Below are 23,235 nucleotides of genomic sequence, written 5' to 3'. Positions count from 1 at the left end.
ATGACAGACTCTTGGCTGGTCACGACGCCCTTCTGTACGCTCGATACGCAAAATTATGAATATTGCCCCCACCTCTTGCGTTTGTATCCCGATACTCGCTCCGTGCCTCCAGGATATACAGGTTACACAGCAAATGGAAGCTACATAGTAGCATTGACTCCGCAAGATCTCGAAGATCCAAATTCAGGAAGCGTCTTAACTACACAAGCTTGTCAAACACATCTTAAATGTCCACCTAACGAACACAAATGTTTCATGTCGACTGATACAATGGACGTCACAGGCTACCGCTTGCGTTTCACCGTCGTCCCAGCTCCAAAAGCTTCAAATGCTACCTTCCACATCTTTACTTCAAGTGGTGAGAATTTCATACAGCCTATCATGATTAACATGAGCCCTTCAGATGACAAATGGAGACTCACGGGAAGCTTTCTGGACCAACTCATCTCGGATGATCATAATCCTTCTTTCTTGCCTCAGTCGGACTATGTGGATATCCTCAGCGAAGGACGTATCATCTTGAAGGATAGGAAACTCGTTATGACGGGGGATAGGAGTTTGGAGCAAGCACTCTCATTGTTGACTGGAAGAAAACTTGCGCCGATGTCGGAAATCACTCTGCTCGAACGGGGTTCCGTGCCGACGAGAGAGAGTAAGCCTTATAATACACCGGATGGTGCACGGGAATGGAGTCATTGTATAAGTTGGTTGACGATTGAGGTCGAATGACCCCTCGTTTTCCCTAGGATCTGCTACCCTAGGGAAGCTCCAATGTAGACTTCTCTCTAGTGTGATGTGATTGATCTCGATGGTTTTTCCTGGCATCAGGCTGCTTCAGTCATCCCAGCCAGTAGCTGCGAGGCCGATCTGCGGTTTGTCCACCTCCAAGTCTTCCGTTGATCTACCCCTTCCACGTCCATGTTCTCTTACGTGTGACAGCCTCTCACATGTGGCAATGCCTTCTGTCTCCCTCCGCCTATCATCTGTACTCCAAACTCCGAAATTCCTCTCCATTTTGTAATGACGTCACTGCCGTAACTCCTAGAGATGGCGCAAGGGCACGACATCGTCTTCTTGAGGACAGTATTAGATCAAGACAAAGATGATCTCTTTCTCTTCTGCCCATTCTCCCATAGAACCTATCAAAGCTCGTCATTTATATCAGCCCACACTTTTGTGCTTAAATCATGACTTACCCACACCAGTTCATTCCTCCTGATGATTTTCTTGAGGTAAGGAAGAGAGGAAATTTCACCTTTTTGTCAGACTCTGACATTATATACGTTCCTTGGATCCGCGCAATTGTTCTCGTGTCATCAACTGTCAAGCTATCAACGATCTGGCTGGATGCCCGCCCGACGACCATGTGTGTCTACTTAGTCAAAAAGATTACAATTATTTCTTTTGATTGAGCTTGAAGCATTCAACACATTTTCCCATTGAGGAAAACGACCCATACACTTATTATACTTTAGAATATCTCAGCCAAGATGGTTCTACCGCTTTCAGTATGGTCAAGCTTGTACCTGACGACAGCCAAAACCAAGTGTCATACAAAGTCGCAATTAGTGCATTCGACACCCTTCGTCCATTCGGACCAGATCCTCCGATTTGTGTCAACAGAAGTGAGTTCAACCTCCAGGATCTGTCTGAAGGGGAAGTAGTATTACGCCATATCCCATCAGAGTCACACAAGTTCATGCAGGGAACTGATGATCAAGTCACAGAGGCCATTGCCTATCTGACTGGTGAGACTACTGTTTGCTAATAATTAGATGGTAATACAGAGGGGAAAAAGAGCATGCATCAATTCTACATGTCTCTATACTTATCACATTCCACTCACACGCATAAAACCAGAGACGATCGAATAAAGTTCAGAGGATAAGTTGAACGGAGAAATATTCGACGGAAGGGGTAATTATCTAATGGCGGTTCGGCCGTCCTGGCCCGATTCTATCGGCTAACACTCCCCCACGGGACAATGCACGACTCTGCAGTAGTCCCGGACAATTTATCGATGGCGACGGCGAGGTTTGTGATGATGTAGAAGGTAGTAATGATGAATTATTGAGTGTTATGTGTGTGGTAGTAGTGGTAGGTGAAATCGTGAAATGAATTTCTGTGGGGCCCCCCGCGGGGCTCCGCTCTGACACGTGGCTACCACTCACCGCTACCGACGACTGACTCTTCTCTATCTTTCCTTTTACTTCATCACTTTTACCTCCAATTATCGGTATGTCCACCTTTTGCCTTTCTCCACTTCTATCTCTCATTTCTAACTCTCTGAACTTCCCTTTATCCTGTCTGCTTCTTAAAACTTCAGGTTTGCTAGTAGAATCCCGAGAATCGATGAAATTCCTTCGAGTACCTGACTGACAATATCTATCATTAGTAGCAAACACATCATGTCCCAAGTTCCTGCCTCCGTTTTCGCGACTGTTGCTACTCCCTCGGTTCCTGGACCGTCTGATCGTCCCACTCTTAGGTTGCTCCCCAGCAATCCTCCCGACTCTAAGTCTGTTACTGTCTGTCATAATGTGAACTTTATTGAGTTTGAGATCTTTCTCAGAAGGTACAATTTGAACTGGGGATTTTGAAATCGAACCTCGATAAACATTTCCTTTTGCTAGGAAACGCTCTTTTGGAAGGTGGTGGTACCCATGCGAGGGTACAGGAGATCGTTGATACTGTCGATTCTCTCCACGAAAAGATCGAAGCTGTCCTGGGTGGTTATAAAGTTGCTGGCTACCAGCCAAAGTTCCCGGTATTTGTGGATTTGACGATGGAGGTTGAGTAGGGCCTCCTCTATGTATCATCTTATCCCTTCTCTTACTCTTCTCTTTCATTTCTCTAATGACTCTAGGTTCTACCGGTGGTTTCTGACCTATCTTCGAATTACTCACATTCTTAGGTACACCTGAAAATTTTACATTTTGGCTCACGAGAACTTTTCCTTCGGTGGGTTTCTCTGAAGTTCCTTCCACCCACACTTCTCTTTCTGATACTACTTCTCTGTCTGGTACTACTTCTCTTTCTGGTACCACTTCGTTCTCTGATACCACCTGATAGATCTCCTAGGTCCTCAAAATCAGAATAATCGTAATCGATGATTTCATCATCATCTAATGTCACGTATACTGAACCAGTGTTTTTCTTCTTCGGTGGTTCTACCCGTATCGCTGACATATTCACTGAATGTACTGGTCCACCTAAAGCTTTCGTAAGTACATCTGCTCTCTGATAGACAGTGCTGACGTATTCTAGTTCAATAACTTTATTACTGACTAGATCTCGAAGAGCATGATGTCGAATATCGATATGTTTTGTCCTCTGGTGATGTAACGGTACTGGAAACACGACGACTAGGTCGCAGGTTGGGTCGAACTCGATGGATGTCTCGTGGAAATCTAGGGGCTCTGGTGCTAATGGACCGTGTCTCCTCTGCAATCGATGTAGCCAAAGAATGATATTGAAGAATCAGCAAAGTTGGTACTTTGCTGATTGTACTATATACTGTCTACGGCTATCCTTGTCCTCGTCTCCTTCCTGCTGCAAGCGTCTACGTACATACTCGGACAGGTGAAAAACCGCTTTGAGCAAACCCAGTTGTCACGAGACCAACTAACCAGCATTGGGACGATATAACAGTGCCCTTCAGAGGCAGCGGTCTAAACCACTGTGCTAAAAGGCCTATTAACCGGCGGTTACTGCATACCGCCGGTCGCTGGTAATATACCCAACCCATCCTATCACTATCACTATCAAACTGTCTTGTCACTTCGTGACATTATGCCTTCCCTTTCAGCCCCATCTGGGGCCCCAACAGGGAAGGGTACGATAGGCCGAAAACTTTCTCCGAGAGGGAGGTTTTCCAAGTAGGGACTGAATTTGACCCAGCCCACCCTGGGAGTCGAACCCAGGATCCTACCCGTAACCGCCGGTTAATCTGTCACGAGACCAACTAACCAGCATTGGGACGATATAACAGTGCCCTTCAGAGGCAGCGGTCTAAACCACTGTGCTAAAAGGCCTATTAACCGGCGGTTACTGCATACCGCCGGTCGCTGGTTAAATACCCAACCCATCCTATCACTATCACTATCAAACTGTCTTGTCACTTCGTGACACCAGTGGGGAAATCTCGAAAGGGGAAAACCCGTCCCTACCTACTGCAGCACTGCCTCCAACTCCCGCTTTCCTCTGTCCTAATCCGTCGAACTCGATAGAGTCCTCTCGATTCGTTGTTACTCCGTAACAGGTGAGTACCAGGTTTTCTCGCTAGTGATATCGATCCTTGGTTATCGCAGTTTAATATAGTAGGATTTAGCTGATCGTAGCCTATCTCCCTCAGTAATCCTCTCAACCACTGAGCTTCCTTCGCTGCTTCAGCCATTGCGATGTACTCTGCTTCAACTGTCGACGACGATATCGTAGCTTGTCTTTTTGAACTCCAGGTTATCGGTGAGTTGTTCATCATGAATATCCAGCCTGTAGTTGATCGTCGTGTGTCTTTACAACCTGCCCAATTGGCATCAACCCATCCTGCTAGATCGCTGGCCTCCCCACCGAGACGAATACCATGTAAACGAGTGGACCGAAGGTAGGTAATTACCATTATCCCTTCCTCCCATACTTTCTTCGTCGGTTTGGTGAGGTACCTAGCAAGGTATGAAGCTGCATATGATATGTCGGGTCGAGTACATGTGGCTAACCACTGTAGACATCCTATTAATTCTTGAAATGGTCGAATTTCACTTTCCACTTCCGACATCAAAGGATTTTTCGCAGTAAGAGGTAACGGTGTTTTTCGATCTCAATGTAAGTCGTTTTCTGGAAACTTCTGAACTATCTTATCGATGTACGCTGGTTGGTTCAACCATATTGTCTTTTCTTCTCTGTTCCTTGTTACTTTCATACCTAAGATAGTACTTATCTCCCCCAGGTCAGTTATTATCCACCTTTTTCCTAGCCCATCGAAAATTTCCTTTGCTTCTTCCTTCGATTTCGTGGCTAATACTAGATCATCAACATAGGCTAGCAGTATTGCTGCTCCCTTTCCTTCGATTTTCCCTTCTGGTCTGTAGTAAAGACCCCAATCTGATTCCGATTCTTGAAAAACGTAGGTGAGATAATCCTTTGCCGAGTTCTATCCACCATGTCCTACCAGATTGTTTTAAACCGTAAAGAGACTTTATTAACTTCACGGTATTACATCCAGGTTTCGGTTTTATCCCCTTGGGATACTTCATGTAAATTTCTACATCGAGTTTACCGTTTAAATACACCCCTTCGACATCGGCCTGACGAATTTCGAGATCTTCGGTGGCCGCTATAGTCAAGAGTATTTGTAATGACCCCGATCTACCGACAGGTGCGAATGTCTCTTCGTAATCGACACCTGGTACCTGTGAGGATCCTTGAGCTACTAGTCTGGATTTATACTTTAGTAAGTTTCCTTCTGAATCTGTCTTCACTTTGAATACCCATTTACATCCAATGGCTTTACGACCCGGTGGAAGTACCGTTTCCACCCATGTTTCTTTAGATTCGATGTTAGATATCTCTTTCTCCATGGATTCTAGCCACTTCTCACCATCTGGGCCGTTTACTGCTTCTTCAGGAGAGACAGGATCAATGAGAGAAGTGTCACTTTCAATACCTGCGATAGAGGCGAGTGCGACTAACCTATTAGGCTCGCGACCGAACTCCAGAAACAAGTCTGTTAGGCCTGCAAAACGATGGGGGGGTCAAATAATTCTTCCGTGACGTGTGGTCAGGATCCCCTCATCCCCATCATTTCTTCCTTCATCATTTCTCTCATTTTCAACGATATCGTTCTCATAGATCCAATTTCCTCCCCAAATGCCCTGTCCTCGTCGTCTTTCGGTGGGTTGTGGACCTGTATTAGGTGAGTTGTCTCTGTTGACATCATTTCCTTGTTCATTATCGATATTTTCCTGTTCGCCACTTTCTGGGCGGTCGTCAGGGAAAATTTCTTCGTTGATGACGGGGTCTAGGTCCACTTCGATGGTGTCAAGAGGAGTTTGGATGACATCTGGCGACTCTCTAGTAGCCACCATTCGTCCTGTCGAGCGACGAACGTCTCGTGAGTGTTCGATTCGTCCCGATCCGTCCATTCTAACGATCCAACCGCTCACACCCTCATCCTGACCTAGTATAATGGCTGACGAACCCCTAGGTATTGTGAAGTTCGACTTCAGCCTTATCTCCCTTGGTATCTGAACAAAACATCGTTCACCAAATCTCCACACGCTATCTAAGTTCGTGTCTCTTCCTGTGAGTGATGTCCAGCCTGATTTACCACTGACACCAATCGAGGTTTTCATAATTATAATGGCGGCGTATCTGACAGCATAGGACCAATATTCGTTCGGTAGTCCTGAGTCGAATAACATCGTTGATACCATCCCCTTCAAGGTACGTATCATTCTTTCCGCCACTCCATTTAATTCCGGTGTGTATCTTGGTGTGATGTAGTGGTTGATCCCTGCTGACAGGTAGAATTCCCTCATATCCAGACTATCGAATTCACCTCCCCCATCAGACCTAATCACCCTCACCCTTTCACCAAGTTGTTTCTCCAATTTTGAGATACACTGTCTAACGATATCAGACAATTCGTTCTTCGTTGTTATCGGTATGGCGAACACAATTCGACTCGCCCTTTCTACACCAACGAAGAAATATCGTTCTCCCTTTATCGCCGGGCCAAACGGACCAGCAATATCGACATCCATTCCTACTCCTTCACCATCTCCTTTTAACATTGGTGCTTCTTTATTCTTCGGTAGACGTGTTATCTTGGCCTGCATACAGGCGGGACATTTATCAGTCGTAAAGGGATCGTTTTTGTAAGTGTCCCAGTCCTTCTTCAATAGTCCCTGTCTACCTAGATTCTTTAGTTTATCTATACCTATATGTCCGAGTCGCTGATGCTCAGATTCAAGTGGTGAAGTCGCCTTCGGTGTCAATATCACGATCATCGCGGCAGACATTGCTCTGCCGAATCGTACCGACCACAGTGAGTCATGTTTCCTCAAACCTAGTTTCTCTTTACCTTTACCTATCCATCCACCACCGCTGCTTAGATTCGCCTTCCATCCCCATGAGAGTAACTTCGAAAGGGAGAGGAGACTTATCTTTGCTGTGGGGACGTGATGTACATCTTTCAGTACCATTTTCTGTGCTGAATCTAGTTCGAGGTTAATATCACCTGTTTCCCAAGCCGTCATTGACTTGCCAGATGCTAGTCCGAACACTCTCGGTTCCACTAGTCTTTTAATATTCGTCATTATCAACCTGTGAGGAGTTATGTGGTGAGTAGCACCACTGTCCACTACCCAGGTGGGGATTACACGAGTGTGGCTTACATCATTAGACTCTGTAGCTAATCCCACCCACTCATTATCCTCAACCCATGGGTTTTCAATTTCTTCCGGCCACACGATGTTACTCGTGTACCCTGCGTCATCATCGAACCATGATTCTGTCAACATGGCCATCCCGGCCCACGCCTCATGTTCACCATCCAATGACAAATACATCAAGGAGGTTTTGGAGTTATCCTTGGACTGGTTCTCATCCTTCGAGACCGTATGTCCTTTCTTATTATTCTTATTATTATTATTCCTCCATTTCTTTTTACCTCCACCCTTTACATCTGCGTTTTCTTTCCTGTTCGTATCCTCTCTTTTAGGTTTACGACAGTACTTTGCTAGATGTCTGTCACAATCGTCGTTTCTTCTTCTCTACTGACCGACGGTCGACAAACCTCGGCTAACTACGTCGTAGTGGGGCGTCGATGTCTCACTAAGACAGGGTACTCGTCGAGGAACTACGGCTAACTTCGCCGTAGTAATACGTCGAGTGGTGAATGATAAGATGATCGTCGATGAACTACGGCTAACTTCGCCGTAGTACGTTGAACTGCTCGGTGGTAGCTCTCCTTAACTCGAAGGTTGTAGCTACTGAATATATCTCTCGCTACTGACAACAATCAAGGATCGCTGAAGAAGTTCAGCGATCTGTAAACTATCTATACTACTCCTCTCTTCTCATAGAACGTCCCTCAACTCCTGCACTGCCTCGCGCTCAGTCCTCTTCGTTCAACTTCGCCGTACCTCGCCATATCCCCGATATCCTACTCCGCTCACTTTGACTAACTTCGCCTAACTTCCCCTGTTCTGCTCTCCCTCGGTTCCCTTCCCCTAACTTCGCCGTAGTTCTCCGCTAGGCGGGGTTATCGTGACAAATCCCCTCTTGGTTCTCGTAACTTCGCCGTAGTTGGTCTCAGTGGTTCGAGTGGAGGTTGGTGGTGGTGAAAGGAAGGTCGGTGATGGTGAAAGGAGGGTCGGTGATGGTGGTTGTCAGGGATGTTACGACGTAGTTCGTGACAATGTCCTACAGTGTCACAGTTATAACACTTTCTGGTTTCTTTCCTGGGCTGACCATCAGAGATATTATCTCGGTTCACCCTCATTCCTTTATTTCCTTCAACGAACATCGCGAATCCCTTTCTATTGGTCCTACCAACAGGGCGCACTTTACGTCTCGCCGTTTCTTTATTAAAGATCGATAAGACCTTTTCCCAAGTTCTCTCCTCTACTATGAGGGATGTTACTTCGATCTGGATGATCCTGTAGGATGGTGCTAGAATGGTATTGAGGAATAACCCAGCTCGTTCCTGTGAATCAAACTTTAACCCTACCAATCTCGCTTCGGACATCGTCTTCGAGAAATCCTCTACATGCTTAGCCATTTCTTCGGCCGTCGCATCGTCCCTTAAGTCATAGCTAAACAACGCTTGACGGACATTCCTTTGATTCTCCATCGTCGCTGTCACATGCAGGGCTACGCAGTAATCCCACATTTCTTTAGCTGACATCTTCTCAGATATATCAAGCATCACAGCATCCGACACTGTTCCCTTGATCATCCCCTGCGCTTTATTCTCCCTTGCTTGCCACTTTTCCCATTCCTTCCACTCTTCTCCAGTAATCCTTCTACCAACCACTTGCCCTTCGACGGGCGTGGTAGGAGGTACTGATCCCACCCTCTCAGCTGTCGACCTAACCCCTACGCGACCAGGTTCGGTATCATTACCTGTGACGATATTCCACACGTCACCTATCTGTAGATACACCTCGATCGACTTCCTCCACGGAGCATACGATGCTGGATCGTGGGATAACTTTGGGTGGCTCTCAAGAGAGATCTTAGACGACACAGAGGTCATTATGAGGAGAGTAGAGATGGGAACTTGCCTTAGTTATACACAGAGGTATGTGGACTTCCGACTGTTAATCTGTTTGCTAATAATTAGATGGTAATACAGAGGGGAAAAAGAGCATGCATCAATTCCACATGTCTCTATACTTATCACATTCCACTCACACGCATAAAACCAGAGACGATCGAATAAAGTTCAGAGGATAAGTTGAACGGAGAAATATTCGACGGAAGGGGTAATTATCTAACGGCGGTTCGGCCGTCCTGGCCCGATTCTATCGGCTAACAACTACCAAGTTCGATTATGCAGTAGCCGAATGGACGGTTCGGTGTGGACCTGGGTCGGAAGTTGTGAATACCGCAAGCACCAGGGGCTGGACAAACTGTTTGGAGAGGATGACGATTCGTGCCATACCACGGGATGATGATGATGACTTCGAGGAAGAAGATGATGAGGACTACGAGGATGGAGAGTATAACATGGAGGTCGACACCAGGGTGAGCTCTATCGAGAGGGTGAGATAAATCTACGATTAGGGCGACTCGATATGCGACGTTTTGCCAAGGCCGAGAGTCCTGGTGGGCTGAGATAGATGAGGACAGGGTAGACTACCTGAGAGCAGTACAATGCATGAGGTCATACTTGTTGTCCCTAGGACGATCAGTCTGCCCTTCCAGATTCGGAGTGAACTTCTTCTCCTCGAGCCGTCCAAACAAAACTGGGAAGACGAGGGAGTTCCTTTACCACAACGTCCCCGTGATTCTTTCTTTCCCTTTACTTCGGTCGTTCAGTATTGAGCACGCACGATGGTGTTTGTCCTCATCACAGAAGACATAAAGGCTTGAACAATAGTTTCTCTTCCTCTTTGCCTTCATCCTCTTCACCCCTATAAGCCTTACTCCCTCTGGAAGCCATACATATCATACATTTCACACACGTGATGGGAAAAAAACAGATATTTGTTACTCCTGATGATTTTGACTCAATGAGAGGTACGTTTACTTTCTTGGATTACTCAGATTTCCAAGACGCGGCTGCCTCAGGTATGACTTTCCGCAGATCTCGTGTCCTTGACTGTGAAGCCATTCAAGACCTGACCACATGTCCGACCACAGTCCATGCATGTGTTCTTGCTATGGACGATGACACGACTGGTTGGCTTCGTTACAGTGTTCAACCCTTGCCAGAAGACAGCAACAATACAGAAGGATGTCCGAGCGCATACTACGTGATCCAACCTCTGGCCGATGATGGAACACATTTGACCTCCACGGTCCACTTGAAACAAGAGGATAAAGATGGAACGACTATGACGACGGTGAAAGGTGGTGCATTTACCCTAAACTCATTTGGTCCAGAGTTCGAAGCGATCGATCCCACTTCGATCAGAGATGGCTCTGGTCTCGGAGAGAATATTCTATTTCAATATCGTCCCTCTTCTTTCATCGACTTCTACGATGACAATAATGTAATTGCTGATGCGGTCGCCTGTTTGCAGGATATACCCATGCCAAGCAGTTTTAGCCTTGGGGTAGTGGATTGGACGGTCTGCAGTACCCCTGCAACCACACTTGGCAATCAAGGTCAATGGCTTCGTTGCACTGAAAGTATGACAGTGTGTGCAATCACCCCGGAGGTAGGAGGTGGGGGTGAAAGAGGACAGGAGAGCCTTGTGGGTGCTGTGGAGGTAATGGAGATTTGAGAAGATGTTGATCAAGTCATCCTTGCTCTTTATTTAAACAAGACCACAAAAGATGACATTGGTAATGGAGTACTCCACACAAGCTAAAATCCCACGTAAGGGGATAGGTACTGCAAGAGAGTCTGAGATGGATGAACTATGCAGTGATGCAACAAACGTCCCTTTAAGATCCGTACATGTACCATGATCCGGCTTGATTGCTTACTTAGTATGACGATTGCATGAAAGCACGTCTTTAATGACGTCAAGCCAGAAGAAAGCTTCAAATATACTCATCACACTATGCTATGGGCCATCATCTTGACAGAATGCTTGAGCTTTCCGAACTGAAGTTCTCGTCTCTCACATGTCAGTTTGCTGGCGCCCCGGGTGCATGTCAAATGCTCAATGAGTACAGTACTTGTATCTGAGCTCTGGGGAAAGCGGAGCCTATAAGCGGTGGGGTGTGAGAGATTGTAATATTCAACATGTCAAACACCAACCGACGCACGTCATTGAACGTCATAATTGATTGTCTGTCAAAATGTTACATATTCTGTCCTGGGCATGTACTCTTGACAAACTCTTTGTTACTTAACTTTGGTTCATGTTCTGGGTCAGATCAATCCCTTGTAGCTAGACTTCTCTGATTGTTGACCTCCTTTCACCCTTCTGCTCACACTTGCTCAGCGTACATGTCACATGTCCTCTCCTAAAACGTTTGAATTTGTCATAACGGAGAGAAGCATACGAGTGCAGCGCATCTTGTCGTTGATGTTTATCCCCTCTTCTTCACAACTTTACGAGATATACCATATCATTACTTGCTACATAAACAACGCTTCCCAACGCCACAACTGCACATACCCTATGAACCAGGTAACACGATTCCTCACTTATGATGATGAGATCCTGGGCAGGGGGGATTACTTCGTCCTGACCCCGTCCGACCTAAAAGCATCCACTATTGGTAATAATCCATCACGAGTGCTCAATTGTGATGACAAGTCCCTTAGGGAAGAAGCAATACTTTGTCCACCCCAACCTCATTCGTGTATCCTTGCAAGGAACGACGCAAATGGGAGGTGGGGGTGGTCAAGGCTCAGCCTTCAACCCTCAACCCCGCCACAGACCGCCAACCCTGACCCCTATCAATACTACAGTCTTGAACCCCTCACTCGGGAGGGATACCCGGCAGTCTCTACTGTGGCCTTTGAAAATCAGGAGAGACCAAACCATGTTGAGCTGACAGTAAGACGGAGCACTTTCATGCGATACTTGTTCAAACCAAAGGGGACGTGGACCGTCAACAGCTCTGAGATCAACACCTCTCCATCAGAGGGACTTCCAATAGTTAATCATCCCCCAAACACCCGCCTGGAATTTGGCGAGCAAGATGACCAGCTCACGGATGGAGCCAATGCTCTAGGAGGGGATGGAGGATCTAGTTTCTACGCATTCGAGGTGGCGGAATGGACCGTGAGGTCCACCCCTACCACGGAGTATTTCGAGACTCCTGAAATCCGGGGATGGACCGGTTGTGAAGAAAGCATGATTCTGCGTGCAATACCACTTGATGATGAGGGAAGAGAGATTGAGGTTGATCCAAATCTGAGACCCTAGAAGGACACGGAAACACCCGTACAGTACTCGTACTCGGATCATGGAGAGGACGAAGCCGATGAGGAGGTTATGGGGGTTTATCATATCGGGCCTTATTATCGATGTCTACCCTACATCTCGATTTGTGACACATGCATACAGATCGATGGCAAAGGAAAATGCTCGGACGCTAGGTACTCGGCTTGAACGATTAGATGAGAGAATTTGTCCTCATCCACTCACCCTGTCCATGCAGGTGAAAGCTCGGAGCAACATTATCATCTCCCTCAATCCTAGTGGACGGACTGAGTTCAAAAGTGCGAAAGCTACGCTAAAGATACCCGCAAGAAGTTCTGTCACCTTCCATCAAAACTCACGGGCCTTGATCGTCGTCGACGGGTCAGTGCCTAAGTGATGGAAAGGACCCCTTTGGGAGGTGATGACCGCCACACTGCCACACTGCCACTTTGGGATTTGCGGTCTTCGCTTCTGAAAGTCTCTCACGCAGAAATCGTCGCTTCTTCCCTGTGACTTTCAATTCACCGTCGATTTACACCCTTTCCTTTCACGACACTGCCTCTGCTTGAATTCTTCTCAAAAGACCCTTACTGGCTCCTCATATGATACACTTCCCTCAGACATGTAACTTCTGTATTAAATCAATCTCTAACTTCCTGACGTGGAACAGGTCATAACAAGACGACTGAAGCTCAATCATTATGCAACCTCTCTTTGAAATTTCCGATGGTGACGAAGGGTCTAAAGTGCTAATCTGTGCTGGAAACATGCGCCCTCGTATCCTTCACGGGAGGATAGCAGGCTCGAGTAGACTGCTGGATTGCAGCCAGGGACTTCTCCAGTGTCCATCGGACCCCCATACCTGTTTCATAGCGCCCACCGCTCTGAACGCTAAACGTCTCATGCTAAAATTTTTGAACACAGATGGGGATAGTTTTATGTTGTGCGAACTCACAAATCTGGGAGTGTCTGCACCTACCACTGTCAGTATCAACTCCCAACGGCAAATTTGTGGCAGTACTTTTCTCCGTTTGGCTGAGCTTGCCAATGTTATAAAGAGTATCACTCCTCATCCTGTGCGATGTGACCCTCAGATGCATGCGGAGCAAGGAGTGCTATTCTGGACACCGGAGGTTACGATAGTGAACCCCAGGAGTACTCTCGACCCAACTCTCCAAGACGTCATCAGCTCCCTGAATCCAACACTACTGGCTGCAACAGAAGTACTACTGCATGTGCAATATGTTGCCAAGTGGAATGACAATACATTTTGGGAGGAGTCACAGGGACAAGAACACTGGTATAACTGCTGTGAAGGCCTCATGCTGAGGTTCAGTCCCGTGAGTATAGGATCCGTCTCGGAAATTGGTGTACATGAGTCTTTGCAACCAGACAGTGCAGTGGGTGTCAGGATCGATTCACAGGTAGAAGACCTGCAAAAGATGTTTGCAAGCATGGAATCTCCATCTGGCGCCACCTACATGAGCAGTCAGCATGTGTGACCCCTGACACAGCAATCACATGCATGCTCCCAGACTAAGTGAGGTTGCCATCATCATCGAGACGTGCATATGCCGGCTGCAAAGTCAGTACATATGATGTGCATGCAGAGAGAGTGTAACTGACCGGAGGTGCGGGTTTATTATCGAGGATTGTCTCGATCTTGTGCATGACTTCGGGGGTAAGCTTGGGATACAAATCGAGAGCCTTGACATTCTCCTTGATCTGCTCGGGCTTGGTTGCGCCAAGCTATATGTTGTCAGTGTCATACGGGATCGGAAGGGGGGGAGGGATGGCTCACGATACAGGTGGAGACATTCTTGTGCTTGAGCGTCCAAGCCAGCGCAAGACTCGCCATGCTACCGCCCAACTCCTCGGCGAGAACAGTGAGCTTCTTGACTTTCTCAATCTTGGCTTTCCCTTCAGGCGTCTCGAGTGCCTTGACCGAAGCGCTCATCATACCCGGATTAGTGTGGTATCGAGAACCATGAGGGATCCCATGGTTGTATTTCCCGGTAAGAAGTCCGGAGTCGAGAGGAGACCAGATGGTGGATCCGAAGTTTTCGTACCTCCACAGGGACTCGTATTCACTTTCGAAACGTTCACGGTGGAACATGGAATAGTGAGGCTGCTCGCAGCATGGACCGACCATGTTGAGACGTTTGGCGATTTCGATAGCTTGAGCGATCTGCGATGAAGTCCATTCGCTTGTTCCCCAGTAGAAAGCGAGACCATTATCGATGAGGTAGTTGAAAGCTCGGACGGTTTCCTCAAGCGGGGTGGTCACATCAGGTCTGAAGGTCAGATTATTTGGAAACTCTCTATATTCTCTTCGTTCCGATCACTGAGGGGATCGGCACAGATGGGACGATAAGGGGGATGATGGAGGATTAACCAAGGGACTGGGGGGGGGGGGGGACGGAGGGAGACCCGAAGACATCAGTGACATACCGATGAGCAAAGATAACATCCACGTAGTCGAGTTGAAGTCTCTTGAGCGACTCTTTACATCCTTCGATGATGTGTTTCCTGCTCAATCCGCGAGTGTTCTGCGTTTCCTTGTGACCTGTTCCAAAGAAGATCTTCGTAGTGATGATGTAATCCTGACGATCCTACGAGATCAGCTTTCCTTACTGACACCGTATGAGATAGGTGACTCACCCAACCGAGTTCCTTGATGGCATTTCCCATTTGCGTCTCGGACTCGCCGGTGGCATAAGCTTCAGCATTCTAAAGCATAAGCTGCCGTCTACTGACAAGTTGAAGAACTCACATCAAACATGTTGATACCACATTCCCAAGCCGTGCGCATGAGTTCGGTGACAGGATTGCCTTTGATATCGTGGGACCCGACACTAATCATCAGCAACTGAAGACGAGAGCTTAGGATAAAGACTCACGTCAACCATCCTCCGTAAGAAAAGACAGGGACACGCTGTCTGAGTCAGTAGTCACTCTAAATACAACACAAGATATGTGTCAGATGATGGCAAAAAGACGTACGAGACCCGTGTTACCCAAATTGCGAAACTACCATCAGCGTCTGAAGCTCAATCGAAGTCGTCGTGAAAGATAAACCTACAAACATGTTCTTTTTGTCAAATTCGACTTTGGGCATATTGTCAAAGTATCAAGAGGTTCAAGAAAGAGTCGGGGTCTGAAAGGACTTGTTTTATGAGACGGAAGGATCCGGATATATTTTGGCGGTGGGTGGAACGATGACCAAGAATAGGACAGCCGAGCAATCCCAAGGCAGGTGATGATCAAGTGCGAGAAAGAAGTGGGACCGGAAAAGTAGCCCTCCACACACATATATATATATGTCGTTCCCTCCCTTGAATGACTCCCCTGCCCCCTACGGCATCAAGCCACTAACCTCCACCCGTGCCTCAATCTCTCCGGTGGAGGCGGAAAGTGACGTGGCTTTCAGTATTCTGGGTTGCGGGGAAATTTGTGGGGAAGGACGTCACCTTTGACCACGAACGACACCACACTTGAACATGTTGTCATTCTCCCTTTGACGACGGACCACTTTACCTCTGGGCCATGATCACTCACATCGTACCACTTGTTTTGAAAGAAGAGCGGGAGAATCTTCGGGCTGCTCTCGATTTGCCCTTCGCCCCCGATCTGTCACAGTGGAAAACCCTGTCTTTGGTCCGGGTCAAGTGGGTTCACTGACAAGATGAATCTGCTGACGCACAGACCCACCTGGGTTCAAGCTGATTTATATCCTTCACTACGGGATCATCCTGAGCTGGCGTCCTCCTTACTGCTACTCAAGTCACCCGAATGGGACAGAACTCTGGCCATTTATCCTCTAGGTACTCTGGGAGTCAATTGCAATCTCATCGTGGATCATGGAAGGCCTACTGCTAACGTTCGAAGGATCACTTCCCAAGGTGAACACAAGGCATACGTAGTCTGTGTGCTAGCTGATGGTCGATGGGAGGAGAGAAGGGTCGTGAAAGTTGCGGTAGAAGAAGCAAGAAGACTGGTTGGAGGGCAAGACAAAACAGCTCATACCAGAGACTTGTGGGATGAACTGGGTGTATGCACATGGGAGAGTTTCGGTGGCAGCAGTATGTGTCAGCTTCTCATACCTTTCCTTTGTCACCTCGTACAGCCCGGTACTCAGTCACGGTTATACTTACAGTGCTCACCGTACAGGTAGAACACCGGATCGACCTACGAAACAGATGTTGCTCGACCTCGTCCCGACTCACCCGGTCAAGACCTTTCTCATAGACGACGGCTGGCAAGATACACGCAAGATCGTCCTGCCTTCCGGTTCGGTCAAGTCCACCTTGTATTCCTTTGGCCCTTGGGAAGGTATGGGTGCCCCGATGGTAGATGTCATATCTTCGCTCAGAGCCAAAGGTATAAGAGAAGTTGGTGTTTGGATTACTCTCCAAGGGTATTGGTATGGCATTGATCGCGATAGCCCACTGAGATTGAAATACGACTGCCGGCCTTTTCGAACTTACGACAAGTCTCAAAAACGAGGCGGCATACATATCCCCTTGGCGCCTGGAGAGGGCACACAATGGGTGCCTAGTCCGGAGAAGGCTGGACAGTTCTGGGAAGATTGGTTCCGGCAAATAAAAGCTTGGGGTGTCGGATTCCTCAAGGTACGTCCCCCCATTGGCCTTCTGACAATACTACATAGAATCCGTGTTGATAGTAGGTGGACAACCAGGCGGATTACGACCAAATTACGGGTCCTGGGTCATCAGAGACTCAGCAAGCCATGTGGTCTGGCATGCTTTCCGCTGTGGATAAGGTATGGGGAGGGATGGACAGGGTCATCATGTGCATGGCGCATAACGACCGGTTGTTAAATGGTCCGGGAGGATTGGACTTTGCTCGTCCACCTGGCAATTTGGTATTCCGGTGGGTGTTCGGCTTCACACATCCATCTATCCATTACGTCGCACAGCTCCTCATGAACATGGCTCCTGATGATCAGCAATTCAGACGATTTCAATCTTCAATATGAGTACGCTCACCCCGACTTCGTTCACTGGAACATCCACAATACAATCCTTACATCTCACTTGTCTCTGATCCCCGACTTTGACATGTTTGCCTCGAATCCGCCCTCAACTTGGCCACTATACCATGCTCTGCTCCGGTGTCTTAGTCCAGGACCTATGCTACTGTCAGATACGCCAGACACACAGACCAACATGAGTCTTATCTCCCGGATGATGGCTGAGGATGTAAGCGGGACCAGAAAAATCGTCAAAGCGCCGATGGCGGCGCAGGCTTTAGCTGGCAGATGGCATTGGGATAATCTCAGAGGTGATCATGACGGACCTGCGCTCATGGCCGGAACATCTTTCCCAGACGCATGTGGGGCAATGATTGGAGCGTGGAACGGTCGTAATCCTTCTTCAGGTGCATGGGCAAAGGATCAGTTGTCAAGACAGGATGTGGGGGATGCCTTAGACCTCGAAGGGGATATCGAGGGTGAATATGCCTTGTGGAGCATGGGTTTTTCGAAAGAGAACATCTGGAAAGTCGCTTTGGTGTCTTCGGATGAGTGCAGGGGCCTGCCGCTTCTATTGGATCTTAGGCCCGGGGAATGTGAGGCCGTTGTCATTGCCCGGACTTGGGAGGTTGGCGGGGAGAAAGTAGCCGTGGTGGGTATGCTCGATAAATTGATTCCCTTGGCTGGTATTCGTGTGACTATTCAGGAAGGTAAGTCTTGCCGTCTCACACTTGAATCGTTTTACAGTACTGTATGAGATCCTCACTGATTGACTTCATGATCGGAGATGGTGCTGACGATCAGACTTTTTGACGGTGGAATGTCAATTCGCGTCAGAGCCTCTATCCGTCCTCGTGTTTGAAGAGGCGCCCAACTGGTCTCGTCTTTATTCCAAGTTGCACTTCGACCTTCCTCGCTCGACCTTTGCTACAGAATTGACTCGCTTGCGAGACGACTTATGGCTGGTGACAGTCACCTCGTGAGTCAAGTGGAGCAATGTTCCCGAATTCCGGATCTTGGAAAAACTTGAAATAGACCGGTTGACTTCGGTCCGATCGAACCGGCCGTTCAACCTTAATCTCATTCTCGTGTGGTCGGGGCCCTGAAAGGGTTCGCCGGCATCATGGGGCTCCAAATCGCCTGTGGTAATCGGGTTTAGGCCGTCATCAACTTTCTTCAGACGGTGTGATCCCGATTCTGCGAAAGAAGCGACAACCTCAATGGGAAAAGCTCTCCCATTTTCCCTTTTTCCAAGGTCCCCATTACCCATTCTGTGCCCGTCAACCTTCCCGTTCGTGCGCCTGACCTCTATTCTCCTTCCCCTCAGGCCCCCGCCCCCCCCCCCCACTGGGGTCTAAAGAAAGACGCTGGTCGATGCAGTGCCAAGCCATATAAAGGGCTCCCCTTCCCCACAGTGGACAAATTCAATCATCTTCTTAATCAAAACATCGTGACATCGAAAGAGATGGAAGACAACAAGATGGAACTCGCCCATGATGATGAGGTCGTTCAGAAAATGCAAATGGAACATAACGTCGCTGATGAAGGTGCGGCCGCTCTCCAAGGGTATGTCACGTCTTTCTCTGCCCGTCCACCAGCGGTCCACTAACATTCCTCTACTTCATTTTAACCCATTCAACTACCCAACTGGTGATGATGAGGGAGCTGACTCTTGAACAGCCAGTCCTTGAGTTACGACGTCGAAGAAGAACGTCGCCTTGTCCGTAGACTCGACTTCATATTGTTACCCATGATGGCGTGCGGGACTGGTCTTCAGTTGGTCGACAAGAGTGCTCTTGGAAGCGCGGCAACTTTGACCATTCAGAAGGACCTCGGATTGCATGGGACGCAGTACTCCTGGGCTGTCAGTATCTACTGTGAGTTTTGGGATTCTTCAGGTCATGATAGACGCTGATCGATGCAGACTTCGGGTTGTTGTTGGGCACTTGTGAGCAAGAGGCTTTTGTGTCCGTGGATTAGCTGATTAAGCATAGACCCCGCCAATCTGCTGCTGCAGAGGTATCACGTGGGAAAGGTCGTCGCTATCGCTTTCGTTTGCTGGGGTGCTGTCATGCTTGGTCATGCTGTGAGTCTCCACACCGCTCCCTATCATCAAGTTTATCCACATGGCTGAGATCATCGAGCTGTCTTGTTATGACTCGCTGTCTTTCTCTCATGTCCTCACTCCCGCTTTCTTGAGACGTTGTCTACTGAATGGGCTAATTAACAGGGCGTTCACAGCTTCGGTGCTCTTGCAGCAGTCCGTTTCCTTCTAGGCTTCTTTGAATCAGCTATGGCTCCTGGCTTCACGGCTACGACCGCTCGATTTTACAATCAAACCGAACAACCCCTCCGCTACTCTCTTTGGACATTGGCCAATACCCTTTTCCCCATTCCCGTTAGTCTTTTTCTCCACCCTTTTCACAGCGACTGACAATCAGTTCCTTCTCATCTTCTTTGGCATTGGGAAAGCATCCGATGTACCGCTGCAACCTTGGCGTTGGATATTTATCATGCTAGGTATCCTCACTGTCTTCCTGGGCGTCGGAATATGGTTCTTCTTCCCAGACAAGCCCAGTACGACATGGTGGCTCACCGAACGACAAAGGGCGGTGTGTGTGGAGCGTGTCGCAAAGACGCAAGTCGGGATTAAGAACACTAAATTCAAGAAGAGACAGATGCTCGAGGCTCTTACCGATCTCAAAGTCTGGCTCATTTGTTTCTTACTGGTGTTCCAACAGGCTGGTGTCTCCCTCCAAACCAATTTCAGTGGAATCATCATCAAAGGTTCGTCAATTCTCTCCCTCTCTTTGGGATGAGACTGAAGTGCAGGATTCGGATTTTCAGGGCTCAAGAGTCTATTACTCCAGATTCCAGGATGGGCTGCTGCTAGTATCACTGTCATTGCCACCGGATTCTTCGTTACGCATAATAAGTTCATGCAACGGGCAAAGACAGTATGTTTTCTTCCCTCCCTCCTTTGAACCTCATGTGCCACTCCTGTTCTCAAATTGCCAATTCTAGTGTATAGACATGAGCCTTGCAGGGGCAGCAAACTGACGAATAGCTCGTCTTAGCAGCAGTTGCCGTCCTCACCGTTACATGTGGTGCTATCCTCTACACCCACCCTCCCAGTTCAACGGGAAGGAACAAAGCTTTATCCCTTGTCATGTTAACTTTGATCAACACCAATGCGGTTGGATGTGAGTGATCCCTTCATTTCTTTCCACTCCCCTTGATCCATTCGACTCGTTGGCCTGTGAATGATTGTTGACAAAATAGACCCTATTATCCTTTCCCTTGCCGGTCAGAACTTTGCTGGTTCTTCAAAGAAACAAACCGTTCTCACTATGTTGTTCGTCATGTGTAAGTTCTCATCTCTTATTCTTCCTTGCTAGAAGAGGTCAGGAACTGATTGTCAGACTGTGTTTCTAACATTTGTGTCCCTCAATCTTTCGTCGCCAAACAATCTCCCGCATACTCTGACGGTATTCTCACTGTCATGGCATTCCAGGCTGCGCACATTGTGACCAACATATGGCTTTTCTTCTTGGCTCGATTCGAGAATGCCCGCAGGGATAAGGTGGCCCCGCTTCAAACCGGGAATGCGGAGGACGATCAAGATGCTATTTGGGCAGGATTGGAGGATGAGACTGATAAACGCAACATGCGTTTCAGGTACCATGTGTAATCATCGTTTGGTCTTGTGGTATTTGGGTCGTCAGTGAATGTCAAGAGATGTTTAGGATGTTCATATCTACTTGGGTTTTTGCTGAATGCATCCTATGGTGATTTATCGGGGCCAGATACTGTACTGCATTGAGACTTCACACCTGACTGAGATGAGATTACTTGACAGCCAAGAATGTTGTGAAACGGTCATGAGCAGGACACGTACAGTATGACAACATCTTTTGGGGACAAACTCCATATCTGATGGTCAGTATTGTTTTCGAGTCAGCTTGATTCCAAGTTTAAGCTTGTGTTAGGACCATCATGATACAAATCACATAGTGGAGTAGCATTGTGAATATTCGAAATATGCATAGAATTCTTTTGACTTCAATCACAAAGCTACCACGACTACTAAAGACCGAGTAGGGAGTGGCATCGATCAGATGATCGCCTGAGCGTTGGGAGGACTAGCTATACCAGCGTTAACATACAAAGGCATACTGGTGAATAAAAAACTCCAACGACCGAGTCTTTCGCAGGTCGCGGCCAACTCGCGTAAGTCGAATAGTTCGCCTATGGGCATACCCCAACCAGCTAAGAAGACTTGGTGGAGTTGTAGACCTTTAGGGGAGACGGTTTCGTATGCCGGGCTGAGAATCAGTGTTCTTCATCCATATGAATTTGCATTCTTATGATCTCTCCATGAATCTTCTATCCCCTCAACCCACACCCGACCACCGCCACCACTAACACTTCGTCTGACGACTCGCTTAGATGATCGGGGAACAGGTAACAGATGTGAAAGAGTGAAAAGCAACCGAGAACTTAAAAGTATGAAAGCTTACTTGTCAGAAACCACAGCAGCGATCCCATTCTCCCAATGCCATCTCAACACATCTTCTCCTTGATCCAACCCACATGTTTCCCTCAAAGATCTTTTGGCGAGCTCTTCCCTATCCTCCGCCGTGAGTTTCTCAGCGTTCTCCGTGTGACCGGTTCTTAGAACGAGGATATCTCCAGGAAGGAATTCGACTCCTTCTTCTTTGGCACAAGCGTCCAAATCGGAGACGGGAATAGGAGTCGTAGATGCGAAACTCTCTAACGGGGGTCGATTGTGGAGTTTAAGATAACGAGCAATGTCTAATAGATGTGCACGAGAGGTGATGGGATGTTTCACAAAATCTAAAGAAGTTAATATTCGATACACAAGTATGGGTAGGGACATTTGAGAAACAAAAATCAACTTACTCTGTATACCATTACGGTGAACATTGGGATCTTTGGCTTCTTCTGAAGTTTGTCCATTGTAATATCTATTCATTAGCGATCATCTCTGTCACGAGTGAACCGATGTGGAAGTTGCGTTTTGAGGGAATGAGATACTTACACATATTGTCCTTTCTCAGGATAGTTTTGATACGGATAATGTCTAAAACCATCCCATTGGGTAGAAGTTTGGGTATTCAAATTGACAAAATCGTCGTTACAATTATTACGATGATTACTATAGGTCAGATCTCTCCTCTTAACCCCTCTCGTGAAACAGATAACTTACATGGTATGTTTCAACTCCGGTCGGGCAGGGTGTAAAGTCGTCAAAGATAATGGCATGCTATATATCAGCACCTCACATTTGTGAAAGTTCTAAAGGTAGTGGAAAGTGAAGGGATTGTGACTACTCACTTGAGATTGATGACGATACCTTCTTTAATCTCATCACGACCTCTTTTGACAGACTCAGGAGTGATCAAATTGAGTCTACCCAATTCATCATCGTCTCCAAAAAGTCCCCAGGCGTTGTAAGGTGGACCGGGACGCTTCAAGGGTAAATCATCAAAACTTGGTAGGGTCATTGTTGATCTTGTAGTATGAAGTTTAGTTACTAGCTTTTGGTTGAATGTTGTTTGTTCGTAGATCAAAATGTTATATCGTTTATGAGAAATTCGTTTGACTTAACTTTGTATCTTTATCTTTATGCATGAAGAATCTTACCCATGACGGCAAGTCTAGGAA

General features: G+C 47.4%; 7 protein-coding genes across 7 annotated transcripts; 5 read left to right on the top strand and 2 right to left on the bottom strand.

Annotated features, from left to right (window-relative positions):
- On the top strand, positions 1-1,768 carry TREMEDRAFT_58203 (uncharacterized protein; the record flags this gene model as incomplete). Its single annotated transcript, XM_007001121.1, has 4 exons — positions 1-652; positions 1,267-1,366; positions 1,486-1,625; positions 1,722-1,768. 4 exons carry the CDS (start codon positions 1-3, stop codon positions 1,766-1,768), a joined length of 939 nt encoding a protein of 312 aa, XP_007001183.1.
- Positions 1,769-10,193: 8,425 nt separating this feature from the next.
- TREMEDRAFT_58201 (uncharacterized protein) lies at positions 10,194-10,955 on the top strand (the record flags this gene model as incomplete). Its single annotated transcript, XM_007001120.1, has 2 exons — positions 10,194-10,245; positions 10,273-10,955. 2 exons carry the CDS (start codon positions 10,194-10,196, stop codon positions 10,953-10,955), a joined length of 735 nt encoding a protein of 244 aa, XP_007001182.1.
- An 849-nt stretch (positions 10,956-11,804) lies between these two features.
- Positions 11,805-12,557, top strand: TREMEDRAFT_58200 (uncharacterized protein; the record flags this gene model as incomplete). Its single annotated transcript, XM_007001119.1, has 1 exon — positions 11,805-12,557. The coding sequence occupies one exon, from the start codon at positions 11,805-11,807 to the stop codon at positions 12,555-12,557; it is 753 nt and encodes a 250-aa protein (XP_007001181.1).
- A 1,504-nt stretch (positions 12,558-14,061) lies between these two features.
- Positions 14,062-15,754, bottom strand: TREMEDRAFT_70613 (uncharacterized protein). The gene is made up of 9 exons (XM_007001930.1): positions 15,637-15,754; positions 15,558-15,584; positions 15,455-15,489; positions 15,328-15,409; positions 15,216-15,284; positions 15,006-15,166; positions 14,356-14,848; positions 14,181-14,303; positions 14,062-14,132 (listed from the first exon to the last, which is right to left on the bottom strand). The coding sequence occupies exons 1-9, from the start codon at positions 15,670-15,672 to the stop codon at positions 14,091-14,093; spliced, it is 1,068 nt and encodes a 355-aa protein (XP_007001992.1). The 5' UTR covers positions 15,673-15,754; the 3' UTR covers positions 14,062-14,090.
- A 346-nt stretch (positions 15,755-16,100) lies between these two features.
- Positions 16,101-18,625, top strand: TREMEDRAFT_58198 (uncharacterized protein; the record flags this gene model as incomplete). The annotated part of the gene is made up of 7 exons (XM_007001118.1): positions 16,101-16,222; positions 16,260-16,636; positions 16,725-17,185; positions 17,254-17,447; positions 17,524-18,257; positions 18,352-18,526; positions 18,583-18,625. The coding sequence occupies 7 exons, from the start codon at positions 16,101-16,103 to the stop codon at positions 18,623-18,625; spliced, it is 2,106 nt and encodes a 701-aa protein (XP_007001180.1).
- A 402-nt stretch (positions 18,626-19,027) lies between these two features.
- On the top strand, positions 19,028-21,129 carry TREMEDRAFT_58197 (uncharacterized protein; the record flags this gene model as incomplete). The annotated part of the gene is made up of 11 exons (XM_007001117.1): positions 19,028-19,113; positions 19,228-19,424; positions 19,472-19,495; positions 19,542-19,633; positions 19,778-19,945; positions 19,989-20,334; positions 20,380-20,504; positions 20,615-20,750; positions 20,830-20,913; positions 20,970-21,073; positions 21,124-21,129. The coding sequence occupies 11 exons, from the start codon at positions 19,028-19,030 to the stop codon at positions 21,127-21,129; spliced, it is 1,368 nt and encodes a 455-aa protein (XP_007001179.1).
- Positions 21,130-21,661: 532 nt separating this feature from the next.
- TREMEDRAFT_26184 (uncharacterized protein) lies at positions 21,662-23,075 on the bottom strand (the record flags this gene model as incomplete). Its single annotated transcript, XM_007000672.1, has 6 exons — positions 21,662-21,872; positions 22,068-22,404; positions 22,471-22,535; positions 22,610-22,726; positions 22,778-22,834; positions 22,906-23,075. 6 exons carry the CDS (start codon positions 23,073-23,075, stop codon positions 21,662-21,664), a joined length of 957 nt encoding a protein of 318 aa, XP_007000734.1.
- Between the last annotated feature and the right edge of the window lie 160 nt (positions 23,076-23,235).

This window comes from Tremella mesenterica (genome assembly GCF_000271645.1).
Source record: "Tremella mesenterica DSM 1558 unplaced genomic scaffold TREMEscaffold_1, whole genome shotgun sequence".
In the NCBI taxonomy this organism is placed as follows: Eukaryota; Fungi; Basidiomycota; class Tremellomycetes; order Tremellales; family Tremellaceae; genus Tremella; species Tremella mesenterica.
Note: the sequence above shows the minus strand (reverse complement) of the source record. Positions and strands in the feature narration are given on the sequence as shown.